We start from the raw sequence: 21206 nt of genomic DNA, 5'->3' as shown, positions 1-21206 counted from the left end.
ATCCTCACTTGGAGAAAAAAAAAAGTATCATGGAGCACCGTTCCTGTGGGCTATGGCGACACTAAACCCCTGGGCTTGCTGGATAAGGACTAAATGCACGAACCAGCTATTTTTAAATATCTCATTAGAGAGATTCTCACTGCACCCTGTTCTATTTTATTGTAAAATGTCAGTGTGCAGCCCTATTCTGTGGACAATATATGAGGTGCAGACTTCTATTGGTGTCACCTGTGACACGCTAAATGGACCCAGGGCCTAGGTACCATGTCTGAAGGGTTACTTGTGGCTCCAAAGGTACCATACTTAAAGTGTTTGGTGAAAACGGGGCTTTTTCATAATTGTTAAGCATTTACCCTTTAGTGCAAGCTTATTTTTTTCCACATTGAAGGGAGCTCAGGCCAATTTCACTCAAGCGTTTTTATTGCCATGATAAAAGTAACAATAAAAGTAATAGCTTGCATTTTTAAAGCGCCTTTGATTGGACCTAAGAATGCTACATATATGGAGGCTGACAAAAAACAAACACTCTTGAAGAAATGAATGCTGATATGATCACGCATATACATACATGTAGTCCTTGTTTGAATGCGGGAAGGGGCAGAGATGGTGTTTAGACTCTCTTGTCCTCCATCAAAGCTGAGATTAACTGAAACAGCAAGAGAGGAATTTGCGTGTATTGTGTATTCACTCGCAGTCAGTGACTGAAATGATGATGGATGAATGTAGACAGCTAGTCCCACCATGCCCCTTGTTAACACTAGTGTAGCTGCAGCAGAAGTCAGAGTTCATTGAGGGTGCAAAATTAATTTACTCTCAGAGTGCTTCACTCTCATTTGAAATAAGGCTCTCACCAAATGACTGAGGCGGATAAGAGACGTCCAGGCCGTCCTTCATTCTCAGCATGCATACACCATACTGAAGGTCAAAGGCATCGCTGAAACACATGTTCGACAACTTTGTTCCAAAGACATAATTGTCAATGCTTATAACAATGGCACAACAATGTATGCGCACACACACACACACACACACACACACACACACACTATGCGGTTTCCTGTACTCACTGCAGTATTCCTATGTAGTTGTGTGCAGCCTGAGGTGTGTCACTGTGGTAGTCTTTCTTGAAACCCATCAGCAGAACATTTGGCTTAATACGACCCAAACCTGCCCCCTGGTGAACAGTCAACAACATGGGAAGAAGAAGAGATAGATCAGGACTCACAGTTATCCCTCTTCCACCAACTTTAGCTCTGGTTCTTCAAGTGGTTCTGTTCATGATTCCTGGAACCTTGGTGCTACCTCGTGAACCAGTTTGCGTTTCCACCAGTTTTGAGCCGTACCATTTACACTGAGGATGTGTCAACAGAGGGCATTGCACAATGCAAAGCGGGAGTAAACAATTTTTGAACCTTTGTTCTGTTAATAAAGATATCCAAAAAACAAGCATGGGACAACTATTAATGAGACCATTGCATGGTCTTTGAGGATTTCCCATTTGAGCTCTCCATTGTTGCCTTCTCCATCTTCTCCTTCCAGTCTGTAGAATGTGACACACCAGCTGACATTGTCATGGTTCGCATTTCAGGTCAGGGAAAACCTGCTTCTTTTCGATTCCAGCTAGGAACCAACTTCTGCGGGTTCTTCTGCACAAATTTATTTTTGGTCGTAATGCTCTGAACAGTTCACAGTAAGGTGCTGAACAGGAACGGAAATGGTTCCATGTTGGTGGAAAAGGGGCAAAAGCGTGTCCACCTTCCTCAGGTTCTCTTCAAGGCATCTAACACTGACAATGCTGGATAACCTGTCTCACATAGCTGATTACCAACTGCTTTGTTAAGTCTGGCTTTAATCCATTTGGGAACTTGCCCACATGAGGCACGTCATTGCCACATGTTAAGCAGCTGGAATAGGAATGTTGTCGACATGGAATTTTGTTTGTGTTTTTTTATTTTTAAAATCTACTATAATGAGTAATAACATATGATTAACCTTTTTATGGTCATACTTGGTTAATGTAATAATTCAGATTGTGGAAATACCAAGCGGCAGCCTCTGGGGCTGAAAAATTAAGCCAATGCAAGGTACCAGAAACTGCAGTTCCTCTGACAGCCGCTTCAGGATGGCTCCAAGAGTGAGTCATTCCCCATTGACCCCCCCATCTTAAAATACCCAACTGTACAACAGAAAAAAACATGTTTGCAGCCTGGTACAAAAAAACATTTACCATAACAACTGAACTCAGCATGAACTCAAGCTAGGCCCCAACAGAGTTCATTTGATGGAGACGGTTCATTAGAATCAAAGAGCAGAGGTATAATTCTGACCTGTAGCAACATGTTCACTCCTGGGCGTAGCTCTGTAGCCACTACACCACTGTAGAATGACTTGACTTTCCGTCGGTTCAACCAGGTAACATGACTGTCGCTGCTCACCTTTTCCACTACTGATGGGGAAGGACCAGCCTTACAGATAGAGGGTGGAATGGGTCATGATTTCAGTGACAGCTCAAACATTAATGTTTCCAAATTTGAATTTGAAAGTTTATTCTTGTGTTTTTACTAAATCAAAAATGAAATCTTCATTGGGTGGTGTGTATGTCTGTGCATGTTGGGTTGTACTCACAGTGACTACATTGCCACACATCATGAGACTGAGATTCTTCGTGAAACAGGCTGCGAGATCCACCAGAGCTGGGCGACTGCTTGGAGGACCTGTTAGCACCAAACACTGGGGTCTGAAAGGTGAGTACATCAGAGTTGGATGCTGAAGTTTAGTGCAGAGCCCCTGCAGACACATGAACACCTTTGTTCTTCAATAAATGGCACTGTCTCTATGAGCCATTCATTGTTTTTACTGGTGACATAAATGAGACTGATGAGGTCTTGGACAGGATCTTGACCAGGGGTGTAGCAGCAAATTCTAGGCCGTGTGCATAATAATCTCATTAAATCCTGCTACTTCCATCAATGAAATATGATCAAAATCAAATCAGCTGTGTCTTTTCCTGACCTGACTAGAACGGCTTATTCACACTGTTGTAATCTCATACCTTGACTACTGTAATGCACTTTTTATATGCCTCAGTAAATCTTCAGTTGCTTGGCTTCAAAAAGTGCATAATGCTGCAGCTCGTACTATAAGTGAGACAATCTTAGGTCACATATCACCCCAATTCTTGCCTCCCTCCATTGGTTGCCAGTTAACTTCACAGTTGATTTCAAGATTCTTTTAATAACTTTAAAGCTCAGTTATATAGCTGAGCTTCTGGCTACCTATGCTCCAAGTCATGACCTGAGATCCTCAAGCCTACCCTCACTAGTCAGCCCCAGATCAAGATTGGTAACTAAAGCTTTGTAATTTTCTGCCTGATGAGATTAGGCTGGCTTGCACATCACCTTTTTTTTAAATCATTGCTTTAAACAGAAGAAGCTTTCCCTTTTAATGCCTGATTTGTACTTTTGTGATTTGTAATTTTTTTTGTGTTTTATTTCCTTTTGTTCTGTTTTTGCCTCTGTACACACTATTTTTTTGAGCTATTAACATTTTTGTTGTATTGTTAGTGTTGTCTTTTTTTCATGCACTTTGTGAAGCACTTTGTATCCTTGTTTAGATAAGTGCTTTACATGTTATTATTATTATTATTATTATCATTATTATTATTGTCTCTTTTGTTTTTGATTAATCTCTCTCTCTCACACCTTTTGATTTTTTTTTTGTACGAATTCAGTTTGGTTTCCTTCTCTTTCCTTTCTTTTCTACTTTTGGAACCCTGATGTTTAGGGAAACCATTTTGTGCTTTAAGGAGGGTAAGGGGCCGATATTAATGTCTTAAGATTTTTCTGCCTGAATTTGAGGTGGATCTGGTCAACATGCTAGGAGGAGTACACTAAAATATAAAACATATCGTTTCCTGTCAGTAGGCGGCGCTATAACTATCACTAAACAGTGGCATGTAGATATGTTCAGGCCATGGCTCTTATCAAACATGAGGTTTGATGGAGTTTTGACCATGCGCAGCTGAGTTACAAACCACTTCCTGTTTCATGGCGAAACATGGAAATTTGATGTTTTACCCTGATGAAGAGTCAAAAGCATCACAAATTAACATTGCCAAGGTCTTTGGATGATAGTGCCTTAATTTGAAAAAAAAAAAAAGGTTAACAAAAAGCCCTAAAAATGGAAAGTAAATTCAGAATGGCTGATTTCCTGTTGAGTTTAGGGTATAGAGTTGTAGGCCATTGTAGAAGTTAGTGTCACTCTGGTTCTCTCATCAAAAAGCCTAAGGGATTTTTCCATTGGATTTAGGATTATTGCAGAAAATAAGCTCTGTGGCAAACTAATATTTATGGTACTTACATGTTTTGTTCAGCAAGATAATCTTCACAAATAAACACCTCTTTTATAATTTCTTGAAGCCCCAGTACAATTGCCAGAAGTAAAATGCTAAAATGAGCCTATAAATGAGCTACACTACAGTCACATTATTTAACATCCCTACCACAACGATGCTGAAAAGCTGTGTTTGGAATGAAAACATTTTTTTAAGATACATAAAAGCTTCAGAACTAACTACAGACCTTGTTTCAGGCATCTCACCAAAAATCCATACAAAAAACCTATTGATTTGAGACAAGTGAAATGGGAGTGCAAAAATGCTAACTTATCTTGGGTTTTAGGACTCATTGCTGGGACAGTCTATGGCTCCCAGAGACTTTTTTTAAGTGTGGGGATGTTACATGTCATATGTCCAAATAATAATAATAATAATACACATGGCAATTTCAACAGGGTCCTTGCAACTGTCTGTGCTTGGGCCCTAAGTAATGAGCTTTTAAGGCGCTGTTAGGTGGATTTTGTTACCTTTGAACGGAGCCAGGCTAACTGTTTCCCCTGTTTTAAGCCTTTATGCTAACCTTAGCAAACTGTCTCCTGTATGTAGCTTCATGTAACTGATATGGGTAAGGGATAACAGATATGAGTATTGATCTTCTCACCTAACTGTCAACCACAAAACAAGTGCTTTTCCAAAAAAGTTTACCTTTAGGAGTGAGAACACAAACACAAACTGCAGGAAATTATCCTTAAAAAGCAAAGCTTGATGAGGACAATGAAATGGATTTTGTTGCTGGACAGCCAGCAGTTCCTTATACATGGAAGACCTACTACAGCAAGCAATACTCTGGACCCAAGCTATTCTTCAGTGTAAGAACACCAGGTACTGGCACACTTGACAAGAACTGTTCTTAAATTGAGCTACTATGCTCATCCAAAGTACCACAATCATATCAAACTACAGGTGTGTGATTGTGTTACTGACCTGTAATTCTTGATATGGTCCGCCACATGGTTGAGGCCTACACATTGGTTCAGAGCGATGTTGTAGGAGCTTGCCTGGACTGACGAGCCCCAGTTAACATCTAAGCACAGAGTAGAAGATGGCAGCTGTCTAGTGTGTGACATCACACAGTCAGTTTGTCTGTGTGTGTGTGTGTGTGTGTGTGTGTGTGTGTGTGTGTGTGTGTGTGTGTGTGTGAGAGAGAGAGAGTGAGTTTACCAGGCTTCTTGTAGAGTGTGTATCCCAAAAGGAAGATGACGATACCAAAGACAATGAGGGCTGCCCACCAGTTCAGCAGGAACATGATAACTGCACAAACCAAAAAGCCCAGCAACGACAACCACTTACTGTAGAACCTGAAGGATGGACGCCAACCTGTAGATATACACACATACATATGCATACACCTTACACAAATGTCGCTATCAACCAGAAATTCAGCTTCCTCAAAACAATTCCACATCTGCTATGCTTCATTGCTAAGTCTTGTAAGAAATAAGAAATCATTTGATATGTGCATCCATTCATGCATTTATCTGTCTGTCTGTCTATTAGAGCAATATGTGTTGTTTGTGAGTTTTCTACCTGGTGAGTTGGTGATGGAGGCATGGAAGCAGCTGAAGTTGATCAGGCAGTAGGAGCAGAGGAAGAAATTGGAGATGATGGGAGCGATGGTGTTCAGCTCGGCTGGTAAAGAGAAAAGACAGAGGGGAGAAAATAGAATTTCAGAGAACTATGATTCACATTGTTTTTCAAAGTTATAATCTTTACAGGGCAGGTCCATATTTTGAGGTTGTGTATCATTCTGCAGCATCCTAGAAGTATTCCCTTGGTATTCAAATCACAAAATGTAAAATTTACTCAAAGTACATGTGTTACTATTTGATACAATTTCAATATGGTACAACTGGAACCAAAAGTAAAACTACGAGTCACCCACCATACATATAAGTCAGTTAACAATCAACCCCTTCGCTCCATGGTCCGGAAGCCTGAAGAAACGCTAAGTTAGTGTTTAGCTAGCTGTGAAGTGTTCGGTTAGAAGAGAAGCAGTTAAGGTTTGGAATAGGATAAGGGTAAGGGTTACATATGGTTACTTATAAGGTGAATGATGTCTTCATGTATATTGACAGAAAAAGTGAATTATCGTTATGTTTGGCATCATGTTGTCCACAACAACATTGCATTGTGACACAGATCAAATAACCATCTTGTTGGTGGGTTTTTCTTGTACTGGTGGTAGACATAGTTTGCTGGGAGGTGTTTTGTAGGCTCCTAGCAGAATGTGGCTGCAGCTGTACATGTCTCACTCTATGGGCCCAATGACGTGGAAGACATGGGTAATTTTGTACCCACAAAGTAAATTTTTTTTTGCTTCATAAACCACTGAGCAACTTCCATATGGGGCCCCACCTCCAACACTGTATCAAGGTTTTTCTTTTTACACATTCATGAATATTATCTGATTGATGATGTTAATGCAAACCCAATATTTCCCACTGCTGCTGCTTCAAAATAAAAAATGTCTTACCGGTGAAACAGCAGGGCTTTTATTGTGAAGCTGTCACTGGAAACACACTGTATTTGTCAGTGAGGTTAGTGCTTACAGTGATCGTTCATCAAAAATGCAACCACAAAACAAGCCGTGGTGCTTTTGGGCAGGGTAGATGAAGCAACAACAGTGAGCTGTTAGATGAAGAGTTGATTAAGAGTTGCACACCTTCATCTCATCAGCATACATGAGACAGCTGTTAATACTGTCTTGCAGCCACTTTTCCCATTTTATAAGACTCTAATCATTTATTTGGGAGGGCTGATGAGTTATAAAACTCACCCTCCAGCACATATTCTCATTAAGAAGTTTCAGGACATTCCTGTTTCCATTCAGACTATAATTGCTATAATCCCTCCTGGTCATCTATAGGGGTCAGAGGTTCTCTTCAAAGCCTCACCAATGAGAATGAAGCAGGCAGCGATGATGTACGCTAGCAGGTAGCCTCTGAGTGGTTCTTCATTCTTGCCGTAACTTTTGCCAAAGAAGCCGATTAGAGGGTAGAGTTTGTCCTTACACAGACACTACCAGAAAAAACATCAGATATCTTTGTTACAGCAGAGAAAATCAGGCTGCACTGAGGTGTATATTCACAAAATACAGCATATCTGGTGTGTATGTGTGTGTGTGTGTGTGTGTGTGTGTGTATGTGTGTGTGTGTGTACCTGGAAGACTTTGGGAGCAGACACCAGGCAGGCCAAAGCAGAGGACAGCGTCGCTCCAAATATACCAGCAGTGATGAGAGGGGCGAAGGCCGACACCATGCTCATTGCCTACAGACACAAATGTGATGTTAAACACATTGGCTCTCTCACCTGAGGGGGAAACTGTCTGTTTACAGGATGACCTACTGTAACTGTAAGTGATTATTACAGAGGGAGACTGAATCAGTTATGGAGAATGACATTTTTGTTGGCTTATTGCTGTCACTGTTTTCACTGTGTATTTTCTACCTCTTGTAATAAAAGAAAAGCTGTTTTCAGTGATTTAGACTGAAAACAATGCAGGTAATTTTACATAAATACCAGGCACCCGTAATAATTCTATTTACGAAAACTAACGTGAAAACTTCAACATCCCTTTTTCCAAGATGAAAACAAGAGGACGAGCTGATGATATTGATATTGATATTGAAAGTCGAGAACAGTCGTGCTTGTAATTGCCTTCAAATGCCACATGAGCGACAGACTAGCAAACTCCAGTAAATATTCTGCACCAGGATGTTTGGCCAGACAGCAAAAACACCCACAGCGGAGCAGCGTCAGCCGCTGGCGTGAGTTGTGAGCCGTAATTCAGTAAAATCAGCTGTGTATGTCTGACTGTGGATGGTGGAGCTGTAGAATGGATTTGTGGACTTAATTGCAGCTGTGGCTGTTAGCAGTTAGCTCCGCTTCTTAGCCGCTGTACTGCAGTGGCGCAAGCAGCCACCGGCTGCCAAACTTCATATCTGTTGATCCCCGCAGGCCTCCACCCTGTCCTCACTGTCTTGGGAATGTTTGGCTCAGTTATCTGTGAGTGTAGCTGTGCTGTAAGTAAACAGTCTGAACTCAGATCAGTTTTCTCTGACAGAGATGAAAGATATGATATGGATATGGATAAGTCAGAGTTTACAGTGAACCTGGGTACAAATCCTAGTTGTCTCAGATTAATTATTTGTGGTATCAAAGTTTTTGAGACCATAAATAGCCATAAATAGACCATAAAATACAACCTGTCAACTTAATAAAAAAGCATATATATAAAACATAATGGTTAAAAATTGAATGAAACATTTTGAATTTTCATCGACTGAAACTATGAAGGACAAAAATGAATAAATGTGACTAAAACTAATAAGCATTTTCGTCTTAAGACTAAGACTAAATCTAAAATAGCTGTCAAAATTAACACTGCCAGGCAAGTGCACAGATCAAGCTCAAGCACCTGTCCTTTTGCCCTGTGTCTAGATGGGTGCCCATTCTGCAAAACATACATTTTCAAAATTTCCCTCCACCTCTCTGGCAGATTTGGTTCACCAAATGCCTGGTGTGAACGAAGACAAATGCCAAATTGCTTTCCCATTTCTGCATGTCTTTTCAAATCAAAACTCAATTTGACATAATGTTCACGTCTCCCACATCATGTCTCATGTATCTCTGGTAATTAATTCAAATGAAAATAAGTTTGGGGCTGTGGTGTGTAAAGAGCGCAGAGGAGGAGAGGAGTAGAGGCGGAGCGCGATGCTGCAAGTGAATTTGCACGTGACTATTTCAAAGAGAAAGGAGAGGAAGAAAATGATTAGAGGATGAGAACAAATTGAGGAGAGGAGAGGAGAGGAGAGGAGAGGAGAATGCACTTAGCCTGATTGTTGCAACTAATCACAGGCCTACTTTGTAGTTTGGAGGGTGGATTGGTTGGATTATTATTTTATTTAACCAGAGAACAGCGTTTGCACCAACACTTCTCGTGTGGGAAAAAAAAAATGGGGAAGACATGCCCTGTGTTCCACTTGAGCACCTGCCCTGCAAAACGTCTGAGCATGGCACTTATAAATACAATATGATTTTACACTGAGAAACAAAGAGTGGAGAAAAAAATACATTTCATTCATTTTTGTGTCTTGTGAGTGAGCTTGCACTGACCTGATAATAGTTACTGATGCCATAGGTGCATGAGCTATCGTTGATACACTCTGTGAAGTCCCATCCATATCGACAAGCTAAACCAACACAATCCTCAACAGAAGAGGACGGTAACAGGGTGTCGTTTAACAGACCAGATGCATCCCGCACCACACAGGATCCTTGGAACAAACACACACACATGGACACAAGCATGCATGAATAATTAAATACTGAACAAAGTTATTTCATGTATTTTGTCTCTAACTATTATTTACTATGCCCCTAATGGAACATAGAAAAAATAGATGGCTGGAAAAAAGAAAGAATAAAGTTCACTATTAATCTCAATTTCCCCGGTGTTTGGAATTTGATAAATGCCTGCAAGCATTTCAAAAGCACCAATCTAATCACCACCAGGTGTCATACAAGCACTGTCAGATGTTTAATAAACACGTGGTGTTGCACATATGTCTGGCTCTGTAATGTAATGCCTAAGGCAATTTCCTTTCATGCTGATATCCAGCCAATGAGGGTAATAGAAAAATGGGCCATATATGGGATTGTTCATGGGTTATATATTGGCCCCATGCCAATTGCCCACATGTGTGGGTCTACCCAAATGGGCCCCAGATAAGATGCCCATTTTGGGTCCATACCCTCTTGCTACCAAGGTAGCCCTAGCATAACCATGTGGGGGTGAAGTCACAGATGTGGGCAATTGGCATGGGTTCATATGGAACCCATGGACAATCCCATATAGAGCCCATTTTTCAACCCATTTACTACCGACATGGGCCCTATACAAATGCTGGCTGGGCAGTTGCTGGTATAAGGCTCAGCTATGACAATGTGACAGAGTGATTATCGATTATCATTTAATTGAGGCATAAATCTATTATGTACTAATGATATAAATCTTACTGCAAAGTTTCAGTCAATTTATATCATAAAAAACAAACAGTATTAAAGTTTGAATTTTAAATACTGTTGTTCAATAAATTCTGAATGAAAAACCTTCAGTGTGTTCAAAAGACAATTGTTTAAATTTACAATAACTTTGGAAAAACAACTTAATTTCCCACTTGTTGAGAATGCTGTTACCTTGTAATCAAAATCTTATTGTATAATGAATGAATTTGCAAAACACTTTCTATAATTGGGAATTATAACCACAGATATCCAGCAGGGGGCTCTCTCTCCCCAGTAATAGAACAGTGTTGTGTGATTCTGAAATCACTTTGCTGATATGATCAACTTAGTGGCTCACTGACTCTTGTATTGTAAAATAAAGGTAACAGTTAGTCTGTAGAGTATTTATAACATTTCAACAGTTTATTAGTTGAGATTCAACAATTTAATCTATGCTGCATAGGCTAAGTAAGTGGTTCACATCAAAATAAACTATTTAGAGAATATGAAGGTATGTTCATGAATTGTCAGGTTTACTCTATAGATAATCTGTTAAAACTCTATAGAATAAAGTAAAACAGTTGAATTGTTAAAGCTCAACTAACGTGCTGTTAAAATATTAAAGACTCTTAAATGGGATCAAGTACAACAGTTTACTTACCAACCTACAGTACAGGCCAAAAGTTTGGACACACCTTCTCATTCAATGCGTTTTCTTTATTTTCATGACTATTTACATTGTAGATTCTCACTGAAGGCATCAAAACTATGAATGAACACATGTGGGGTTATGTACTTAACAAAAAAAGGTGAAATAACTGAAAACATGTTTTATATTCTAGTTTCTTCAAAATAGCCACCCTTTGCTCTGATTACTGCTTTGCACACTCTTGGCATTCTCTCCATGAGCTTCAAGAGGTAGTCACCTGAAATGGTTTCCACTTCACAGGTGTGCCTTATCAGGGTTAATTAGTGGAATTTCTTGCTTTATCAATGGGGTTGGGACCATCAGTTGTGTTGTGCAGAAGTCAGGTTAATACACAGCTGACAGCCCTATTGGACAACTGTTAAAATTCATATTATGGCAAGAACCAATCAGCTAACTAAAGAAAAACCAGTGGCCATCATTACTTTAAGAAATGAAGGTCAGTCAGTCCGGAAAATTGCAAAAACTTTAAATGTGTCCCCAAGTGGAGTCGCAAAAACCATCAAGCGCTACAACGAAACTGGCACACATGAGGACCGACCCAGGAAAGGAAGACCAAGAGTCACCTCTGCTTCTGAGGATAAGTTCATCCGAGTCACCAGCCTCAGAAATGGCAAGTTAACAGCAGCTCAGATCAGAGACCAGATGAATGCCACACAGAGTTCTAGCAGCAGACCCATCTCTAGAACAACTGTTAAGAGGAGACTGCGCCAATCAGGCCTTCATGGTCAAATAGCTGCTAGGAAACCACTGCTAAGGAGAGGCAACAAGCAGAAGAGATTTGTTTGGGCCAAGAAACACAAGGAATGGACATTAGACCAGTGGAAATCTGTGCTTTGGTCTGATGAGTCCAAATTTGAGATCTTTGGTTCCAACCGCCGTGTCTTTGTGAGACGCAGAAAAGGTGAACGGATGGATTCCACATGCCTGGTTCCCACTGTGAAGCATGGAGGAGGAGGTGTGATGGTGTGGGGGTGTTTTGCTGGTGACACTGTTGGGGATTTATTCAAAATTGAAGGCACACTGAACCAGCATGGCTACCACAGCATCCTGCAGCGACATGCCATCCCATCCGGTTTGCGTTTAGTAGGACGATCATTTATTTTTCAGCAGGACAATGACCCCAAACACACCTCCAGGCTGTGTAATGGCTATTTGACCAAGAAGGAGAGTGATGGAGTGCTGCGGCAGATGACCTGGCCTCCACAGTCACCGGACCTGAACCCAATCGAGATGGTTTGGGGTGAGCTGGACCGCAGAGTGAAGGCAAAGGGGCCAACAAGTGCTAAACACCTCTGGGAACTCCTTCAAGACTGTTGGAAAACCATTTCAGGTGACTACCTCTTGAAGCTCATGGAGAGAATGCCAAGAGTGTGCAAAGCAGTAATCAGAGCAAAGGGTGGCTATTTTGAAGAAACTAGAATATAAAACATGTTTTCAGTTATTTCACCTTTTTTTGTTAAGTACATAACTCCACGTGTTCATTCATAGTTTTGATGCCTTCAGTGAGAATCTACAATGTAAATAGTCATGAAAATAAAGAAAACGCATTGAATGAGAAGGTGTGTCCAAACTTTTGGCCTGTACTGTATATCACTGACAATACAAGTTATATATTTAGGCTACATGATAAATAAATGCCTAACATGCCTGCCTAACAAATTGTTTGAGGGCCCACTCTCTCTATGGGCCCCCTCACCCCATGGGCCCAGTGCAACCGCCCTGCCTGCACTGTCTATATTTATGCCCCGGTCCTAATATATAAATACTAATGTTACATTACTACTGACATTAGAGTGCAATGTATAGGGTCAGTTGCTTTTTTCACACACTGTGTGTCGGAAGCTAGTTTGCCATTTCCACAAGTTCTTTTAGTCTAATAAATACATGAATAAACATCTCTGTTAAATGCCACAATCATACAAACACAAGCTAAACAGCCTTCACTAACGTACCTTTCAGTCTTTTTGGCCAAATCGAACCAACAACTGCTCACTGCTGTGGATGTGTGCCTTGTGCTAACATTGGTTGCTATCAGCTGCTAAACAAGAGGCTATGGCCCCACAGTAGCTCTCTTTCCCTCTTGTGCTGTGCAACCATAGACTGTATGTGCTGCTGATGAGAGTCTATCGCTGCACAGCAGCTCATTGTTTGTGGTGGGGTCATGTATGTTACTGTGCTACTGGGTTAGCTGCTATTTGAATAGTGTAAAATTGCAACCTGCTAATAATATTTAATTCTGCAAGGTAATTTTAAGTGCATGCTGTTTTATACACTGGCTGAAATAGACATAGTGCTAAGGTAAAACTTCAAAGTGAAAATATAAGGTAGTCAAAAGAGCAAAAGAACATCACCTGGGTGATTTGAAGCCCATCCTACTGTATGGGTAAAAGCCGTTTGGCAGGCAGTTGGGCACAGTACAGTACAGTATACAGTACCTATGGTTGCAGTGATGATGAGGTAGGATATGGTGGTCCAGAATATTGCTGACAGGGTTCCCCTGGGGATAGCCACTGCTGGATTCTGGGAAGGAGAGCACAAAAGACACAAGCATAAGGCTTTTCAAAGTACAATTATATTTATTAAGATTAGTGTGAACATGCAAGACCTGCATGGTATGTAAGGCATGCAGGCAGGTTTATATACCACTGACAACAAAGCATGATGTTTCCTAAATCAGGATTTTGCATGAAAAGAATTAGGCTGAGAAAAGGAAACAAACCATCAGACCTTCAGATCTCCAGAGATGTTAGCTCCTGCCAGGATACCCGTGGCAGAGGGGAAGAAAATAGAGAACATTCCAAAGAAGCTGCCCTCTGGTCCCCGCCAGCTGGGCACAAAATTGGCAGCAAAGATATCCGCTGTTGAAGGTGAAATAGTCAGTTTACTGGAGCACTCTGTCAGGGAGAGGCTCCAAGATTGGTCATACTTGATTTGTGTAAAAACCAGCAAACACATATAAGATCCCACTATACTGAAACAGGAAATTTTGCATAGACATTCAAGAATATGATATTTTGAGCAAGGACTGAACAGGAACCTTTGTAGCTAAAGAAACCCTTGGCTTGTTTCTGTGGGGTAGCTGGGATGATCGTTCCAACAATGTAACTGGCAAATGACACCATGATGACCAGGAAGAACAGAACCTGGGCCTGTGGAAGGCACAATATAGGGTTACAAACAACACAATGAACATTCTGATGTGTCTGTTGCTTCCAGTTTTTATGTTAACTTGAAGGTCCAGTGTGTAGGTTTTAGTGGCATCTAGTAGTGAGGTTGCAGACTGATAACCAACTGAAACCTCTCCCATGAGCCTCCCGCGAGCCAAGCATGTCGGAGAACTATGGTGGCAAATGCAAAAACATGAATGGGCCTATCTAGAGCCAGTGTTTGCTTTGTCTGTTCTGAGCTGTAGGAACATAGAGTGCTCAAGGAATGAGTCCTAAAGCCTGGAAATTAATTAGTATTTTTGCACTCCAAGTTACCTCATCTTGAGGCCAGTGGTTTTTTTGAATGGGTTTTTGGTTAGATGCCTGATATAAGGTCTGTGGTTCACACAAGCTTAAGAGACTGTCACATTTTGTTGCACAACATAAAACACATCAGTAAATACCCCACTACAGAACATCATCACGCCGCCACAGCACCCAGGATACCTTGCACTACATATCTCGACATGGAAAGCCCATGACCAAACATTAATATGTGACTAGGTCGGAATGTGAATGTGATGCCTAACCACAATAACCTAACTTGCCGAAACCTAAAAACGCCCAACCATATTGCTTTTCCTAAACATAACCAGAGTAACTTTACTTGCCGAAACCCAACCTTCGTTACTTTGTGTTAATGACGTAACTTTATGTTGAGGACAAAACATCATTTGTGGGGCACTAATTCGTAGGATATCCAACTGTTGTATGTGCATTTATGGAAGATATTAAATGAACTGTTGTATGAGAATACATTGAGATACCCCTAAATCCTGCACACTGGACCTTTAAGCTAATTGAATGCGCTCTCTAGCTTTAAATCATAGGTAGAGAAATGAAAGCAGTATCTATCTTCTTATGTAACTCTCAGCTCTTTGGATTTTCCAAAAATAATCATGTAACTTCTACAGTGATAAAACATCCAGCACATCAGATTTTTTTTCTTTTTTTTTCTTCTTTAGATTCCAACCACTTGTTATTAACCATGGTGGCAGTTTGCAATAAATGAGCAACGTTCTCATATATTTCATAAGCTAACCTTTGACTCCCATGCCATGCCAGCCATTGAGATACCTAGTAGACATGTGACAGTGATTATGCCAATGATGCGGATGTCATTGGTTCGATCCACCATGACAGCTCCATTTTCCTGGAGAGGAAAGTTCAGAGAAATTTAAGGTCTGTTAAAACAGAATGAAAAACTGTGTCCACAGTATTACTATAAAAGCTGCTCCTCGTACATATCAACACTCTGTGTCTTACTTACGGACATGAGGTCTGTAACAGTCTCAGCAAAGCCCACAGTATGCATGGCGACAGCTACAGCATTGGCAAAAGCAAAGATCAGACCAATGGACCCACCCAGCTCTGGACCAAGGCTGCGACTGATCAGGAAGTAGGTCCCACCTGAAGACAAGAGGGGGAGGGGAAGCAGTGAAAACAATGCATTGTGGGAAATGTGGACATCATGGTAGGTATCACTGGCAATTAAATGTAACAATGTCAGATACAGTCCATGTATTTTTCTGATGTTAGTCCTTTTGTTCACAGTAATAATATTATTAAGTACGGTAGGTTGTTGCATGTTTCACTGAGCAAACAGACCTGATTTGACCTTGCCGTTGGTAGCAATGGCTGAGGTCGAGAGTCCAGTGATCCCGGTTATACAGGAGGACAGCAGGATAATCACCCAAGTCAGACCTGACATATAGACACACACACACACACACACCGAAATGAATGACATGCATTAATGAATGCTTTCATAGAGTGCAATATCTGAGAAGATACAATTGACCAAGCATCTAAACAGATTTGATTGAACATACCTATACCAGCTTGTGCAGTGATCCAAGGCAACCTCAAGTACAAGATCACTCCCCAGATGTTTAACATGCAACGGATCTACAAACAGACAGATTTACCAAAGACACAAGATCTGGTCGAGCTCTGGTTAAACCCAGCCAAGATTTGAAGTTCAACACCAACATCATCATTGTACTATAGAGTCTCTAACCAAACTACATGGTTCTACAGCCTGAGTTCTAACACACCATGATTACTGCAGAGTAAATTACTGATATTGTGCTTTTTATTACAAATTGGTCAGTTTCCCACAATAGCAGTTTCTCACACTCAATAAAACAAAGTGCAATTTTCTTCTGCTATCTCACAACAATAGATTACTGGTCTCGGACCAGAATACATGCTTGATCTACTGGTTCCCTACAAAGCATCCAGACCCCTTAGGTCATCTGGAACTGGTTTGTTGTGTGTTCCAAGAACAAGAACCAAGCAAGGTAAGGCAGCATTCAGTTATTATGCTCCTCACCTGTGGAGCAAACTTCCTGTAGATCTGAGGTTTGCTCAAACTGTCAGCTCCTTTAAATCAGGGCTAAAAACACTATTGTTTACTGAAGCGTACTCTTAGATTAAATACTTACCTGCTGTATTTTTAACTACACACTGCTGATTTATTTTATTTTCGTCTTTTATTATTATTCTTTTATTATTCTTATTATTCTTATCCTGACTATTCTATTTGAGTTTATTGTTAAATCGGCTGCAAATGTCAGAGATTTCAGGGCTGAGGACTGAGTCCGGGCTGAAATCTCCAATAGGAGAAGTTTCAGAGTCTAAGGAATTAAGAGGTTGGGCTGTCGTCATCCCTGTGGGGGGTGACCTGGAAGACTGAGTCAGCTGCTATGACTCGACAGTGGGGAGCACGCTGTGAATTCAGATCTAGAAGGGAGACGTCCTGTGATGGATCTTTAGAGTTCATTACAATCTGAATAAGACCAGTGTATGGAACCTGTGTCCGGCGGGACGGTAAGACTCTGAGTGAAGGACTCAAGAGCAAATAGTGGGCGTGCTTTGGGTGTATTATTAAGGGAGACATCCTATACACTCATTAAAAAACAGACCTGACCAACAAAATTCAAGATGGTTCAGAGGCAGGGACAGGAGATCCTAGCTGAAATCTCTGACAGAGCCGGTTTTTGAAATTAAACTAAAATGTTGTCTAAGAGCACTTTTTGGTGGCAAGGAGTCGCAGGAGTGATATAGGCCATCACAGCCTGGACCCTTGGCCGTATAGCTTAGGCAGCTATACAAATGTTCTATGCAGTGCTCTTAGATGCAATGTATTGAGCCTATTTTTATTTTATGTTACTGTATTTTATCTCAATTTCTATTTCCTTTTTTAATTGACTGTTTTTATTGTTTTAAATTGTGTCTTGTTGCTTTTAATGTCTCTGTAAAGCACTTTGAATTACCTTGTGTTGAACTGTGCTATACAAATAAACTTGCCTTGCCTTGCCTTGCCTTGCCTTACTTAACAGGCCAATGTCACTCAAATAAACATGTACTGACCAGGAAGAGACATAAAATGACCACAAAGTGATACAAAAAGACCACAAATAAAGGAGAGAGGAAAAAAAATAACTTCAAAGAGATACAAAACAACGACAGGGATGATGATGACGACAAAGCAACACAATACAACCAAAAAAGACACAAAATTACCTCAAGGACAAACAAAATTACCCCAATAAGACACAAAATTACATCAAAGAGACCCAAACATCTACAAAAAGATGCAAAACAACCACAGGGAGACACAAGATGATGACAAAGATACACAGAATCATCACAAAAAGTTGTACTGTAATTACAAAGCATCACTGACAAAAATGAAAGCACAATAAAAAGGTTTATTTCATACTTGTACTGTAATGAACAGTTATTTTATAAAAAAGGTAAGGCATTCACAAAAATTATCACAGTGAGCTTGACCTTTGACCTATGAGCACCAAAAAACAATTGGTGCATTGTTATGAACAAGTGGACATTTACCAGAAATTTGAAGAAATTTCCTCAAGGTGTGAGATATTGAGATATTGCAATTGCGAGAATAAGATGGATGAAAGGTCACAGCGACCTTGAACTTTGACCACCAAAATATTATCCTCGAGTCTAAGTCAACCTTTGTGCCAAATTTGAAGAAATTCCCTCAAGACATTGTTTAGATATAGCTTTCACAAAAATGAGACAGACAAAGTCACAGTGACCTTGACCTTTGACCCATGACCACCAAAATCCAATCAGTTCATTGTTAAGTTCAAGCGGGAATTTGTGCCAAATTTGAAGAAATTTCCAAGGTGTTCTTGAGATATTGCGTTCACAAGGATGGTGCAAACGGATGGACGGATGGACAACATGTCGTATGCTGTAAAGTCCTCTGAGGCAAATTGTTATTTGTGATATTGGGCTTTATAAATAAAACTGGTTGATTGATTGATTGATTGATTGATTGATTGATTGACAACCTGAAAACATAATGCCTCCAGCCACAGCTATCGTTAGCTTATGGAGACATAAAAACTTGACCCACACTGCTGAGCTGCATCTCAAACTGATCTTATGGGTTCCAGCCTTCAGATGAGTTCCAGCATGTGGATCATGCTGCTTAAAGATCCTAAGACCCTAAAAAGCATTTAACTGATCTGGGACAGTTGTAACAGTCCACATGCTGATTCAGAGACTTTTCCATCGTAGCTAGTGTAAACTAAATCTGAGAGAAATACGGAATATTTGGATTTTTTTGGGTTTGTAACAGGTTTTCATGTCAGCCTTGTGTAATATGTCAGAGTGAAATGTGATGTAATTTTTTTAAACTGAAAATTTAAAGATTGGTATCAAGCAGCTGCAACTCACAGATATCCAACAGAGCCCACAGTGTTCTAACCGAACCTACCATGACTCCCTGTACCCAGCCAAAGCGAGTAGGTTCAGGTGGTGGCTCCTTTTGCTCGTCCTCATCTTCCTCTGAGCTGTCTCCTCCTTCCATCTGTCCACCTGTTGTCTCCTCATACAAGGGCGGTCTGGAGTCAACCTAGTGAAGTGAAGTCAAGTAAATTTTCTTCATATAGGCCAAAATCACAAATTTACCCTTTATCTTTAGACCCCAATGCAGAAAAGAAGAATACTTCATTACAAGTAAAAGCCCTGCATTGAAAATGTTACTAAAGTGAAATATGAAAATGTCATCAGGAAATTGTACTTTAAGTATTAAAAGGAAAAATACCCAATGCAGAGGAATGGCCACTGTGATTATATTATATCATTAGATTAATATTACTCTCGCTTTAATGTAAAACATTTGTTTTACATTTTGTTTATTGGTGGTCATTTGTAACTGTGTTTTAAAGGACTGCAACTGTGATTACCTTAATTTTGGATTAACCTGCTTGTTTTGTGTAACAGTCCAAACATCAACATTATTAAAAAGAAGGAATTAAAAGAAAAAGCAACAAATCCCCACATCTAAGAGGCAGGAACCAAACATTTTTTGTTCTGGTATTTTCATTTTTTATTTATTAATTTTTTGCCTGAACAATGTATAATGATTATAAAAGGACTGCACTTGTATAGTGCCTTTCTCGTCTTCAGACCACTCAAAGAGCTTTTAAACTATGTCACATTCACCCATTCACACACAGGTGGCCTAGACCACCACACATGGTGCTACTTGATACTCAGTAAGCATTCACACTCACTCACACACTGATGGAATGGCCATCGGGAGCAATTTGGGGTTCAGTACCTTGCCCTTGGATACTTTCACATGCAGACTGGAGAAAATGGAGATTGAACTGATGAGCTTCTGATTAGTGGATGACCTGCTCTACCTCCTAGCCACAGCCGCCTCAGTTGATTAAGCCTTGGACTAGTACATTTTCAAAAGTTGTTTTTTTTTTGTTTTTTTTTTGTGTATGTGCAAAAATCTTTATTTGTAAAGTAACTAAAGCTGTCAAATAACTGAGGTAGAGTAAAACATACAAATTGAAAGTCTGAAATTGTTGTGACGTAGAAGGATAACATGGTGTGAGAAAAAAATTATCAAGTTCAAGCACCTCAAATTTGAGATATCAACCTCTGGTAAATGGAACAAATATCTGGTGTATCATAGGGTCAGAAATTGTTTCAGACCATTTGAAGCATATTCAGTGGAAAATAAAGGCTAGAATTTTGACTGTTATTATTTTTCTTAAGTTTGGTAATCTGAGTAGAGCTAAACATATGAGCTGATAAAGAGCAAAGAGTCCTCACCTCAGGGTTTGTGCGCAGCTGGTACAGAGACGGTCTGAAACGCCTCCGTCGGCCCCACACCCCTGTGTTGGCGTAGAAGTCATAGTGTGGTGGGGTGTCTAGAGTCTCGTAGCCAGTTAGAGCATGAGATCCGAGGGATGCTACACTGTTCCCATCACCATAACACTGATAGTCCCCAGACTCATCATACCCTCCAGGTGGTGACTTCTCATTGGCTACTGGAAGTCTGGGTATGTATGCAGACGAGTGAACACCATCGCTGGCTACAGGGAACTCCATTCAGAGCAACAGATTTGTTGTTTCTGTATTTAAGTGAATTGTACCCACAAAGCTGGCTAAGACAGTTAGTCTTGGTATAAATACAGCTGTCAAGATGATGGAGCCATTCTGCAGTTTAAGGTGTGTGAAGGAGGCTTGGTTACGAGGGCTGGTTTTATATCTGACCCTAAGCAAGCAGGAAGAGCCTGAGGCTATGTAAAAAGGCTGGTTCAGTGAACACTCAAACAAGACTCATTACAGGAATTATTAAGCAAGACATGGGCAATTCCACATTACAAGATAAACCAAAAAGTCATTGTGGACTGAGCTGGCCCTGGAATTACACAGTTCCACTTAACAAATAAGTATTTTTAAAATGCCTGCACAGATTCAACATCTTCCTTGCAAAGTAGTGCATAATTAACATAATTAAGCTATTACAGCAAAAAATACTGATTCCTTATATCCACTTATCTCCACTTTATATTATGTTAGGCTTGTGTCTCTGTTGTGTATA

The 21206-nt window shown here is 40.3% G+C and overlaps 1 protein-coding gene across 1 annotated transcript in view; it reads right to left on the bottom strand.

Annotated features, from left to right (window-relative positions):
* The window catches only part of slc12a3 (solute carrier family 12 member 3), a 34901-nt gene extending 14083 nt beyond the window's left edge, over positions 1–20818 (bottom strand). The window contains exons 1-20 of the mRNA XM_033634143.2: positions 20432–20818; positions 19077–19214; positions 16150–16225; positions 15926–16021; positions 15588–15727; positions 15360–15470; positions 14149–14260; positions 13839–13969; positions 13547–13631; positions 9512–9672; positions 7556–7663; positions 7291–7414; positions 5924–6025; positions 5558–5713; positions 5321–5420; positions 2626–2737; positions 2328–2465; positions 1068–1174; positions 852–934; positions 569–646 (exon numbers count right to left, since the gene is read on the bottom strand). Coding sequence (XP_033490034.2) covers positions 569–646; positions 852–934; positions 1068–1174; positions 2328–2465; positions 2626–2737; positions 5321–5420; positions 5558–5713; positions 5924–6025; positions 7291–7414; positions 7556–7663; positions 9512–9672; positions 13547–13631; positions 13839–13969; positions 14149–14260; positions 15360–15470; positions 15588–15727; positions 15926–16021; positions 16150–16225; positions 19077–19214; positions 20432–20710 — 2437 coding nt within the window. The 5' untranslated portion in view covers positions 20711–20818. The remainder of the gene's footprint in view (positions 1–568; positions 647–851; positions 935–1067; positions 1175–2327; positions 2466–2625; positions 2738–5320; positions 5421–5557; positions 5714–5923; positions 6026–7290; positions 7415–7555; positions 7664–9511; positions 9673–13546; positions 13632–13838; positions 13970–14148; positions 14261–15359; positions 15471–15587; positions 15728–15925; positions 16022–16149; positions 16226–19076; positions 19215–20431) is intronic.
* Between the last annotated feature and the right edge of the window lie 388 nt (positions 20819–21206).

This window comes from Epinephelus lanceolatus, chromosome 5, assembly GCF_041903045.1.
Source record: "Epinephelus lanceolatus isolate andai-2023 chromosome 5, ASM4190304v1, whole genome shotgun sequence".
Lineage (NCBI taxonomy): Eukaryota > Metazoa > Chordata > Actinopteri > Perciformes > Serranidae > Epinephelus > Epinephelus lanceolatus.
The sequence above is the reverse complement of the archived record's forward strand: the minus strand, read 5'-3'. Positions and strand labels throughout refer to the sequence as shown.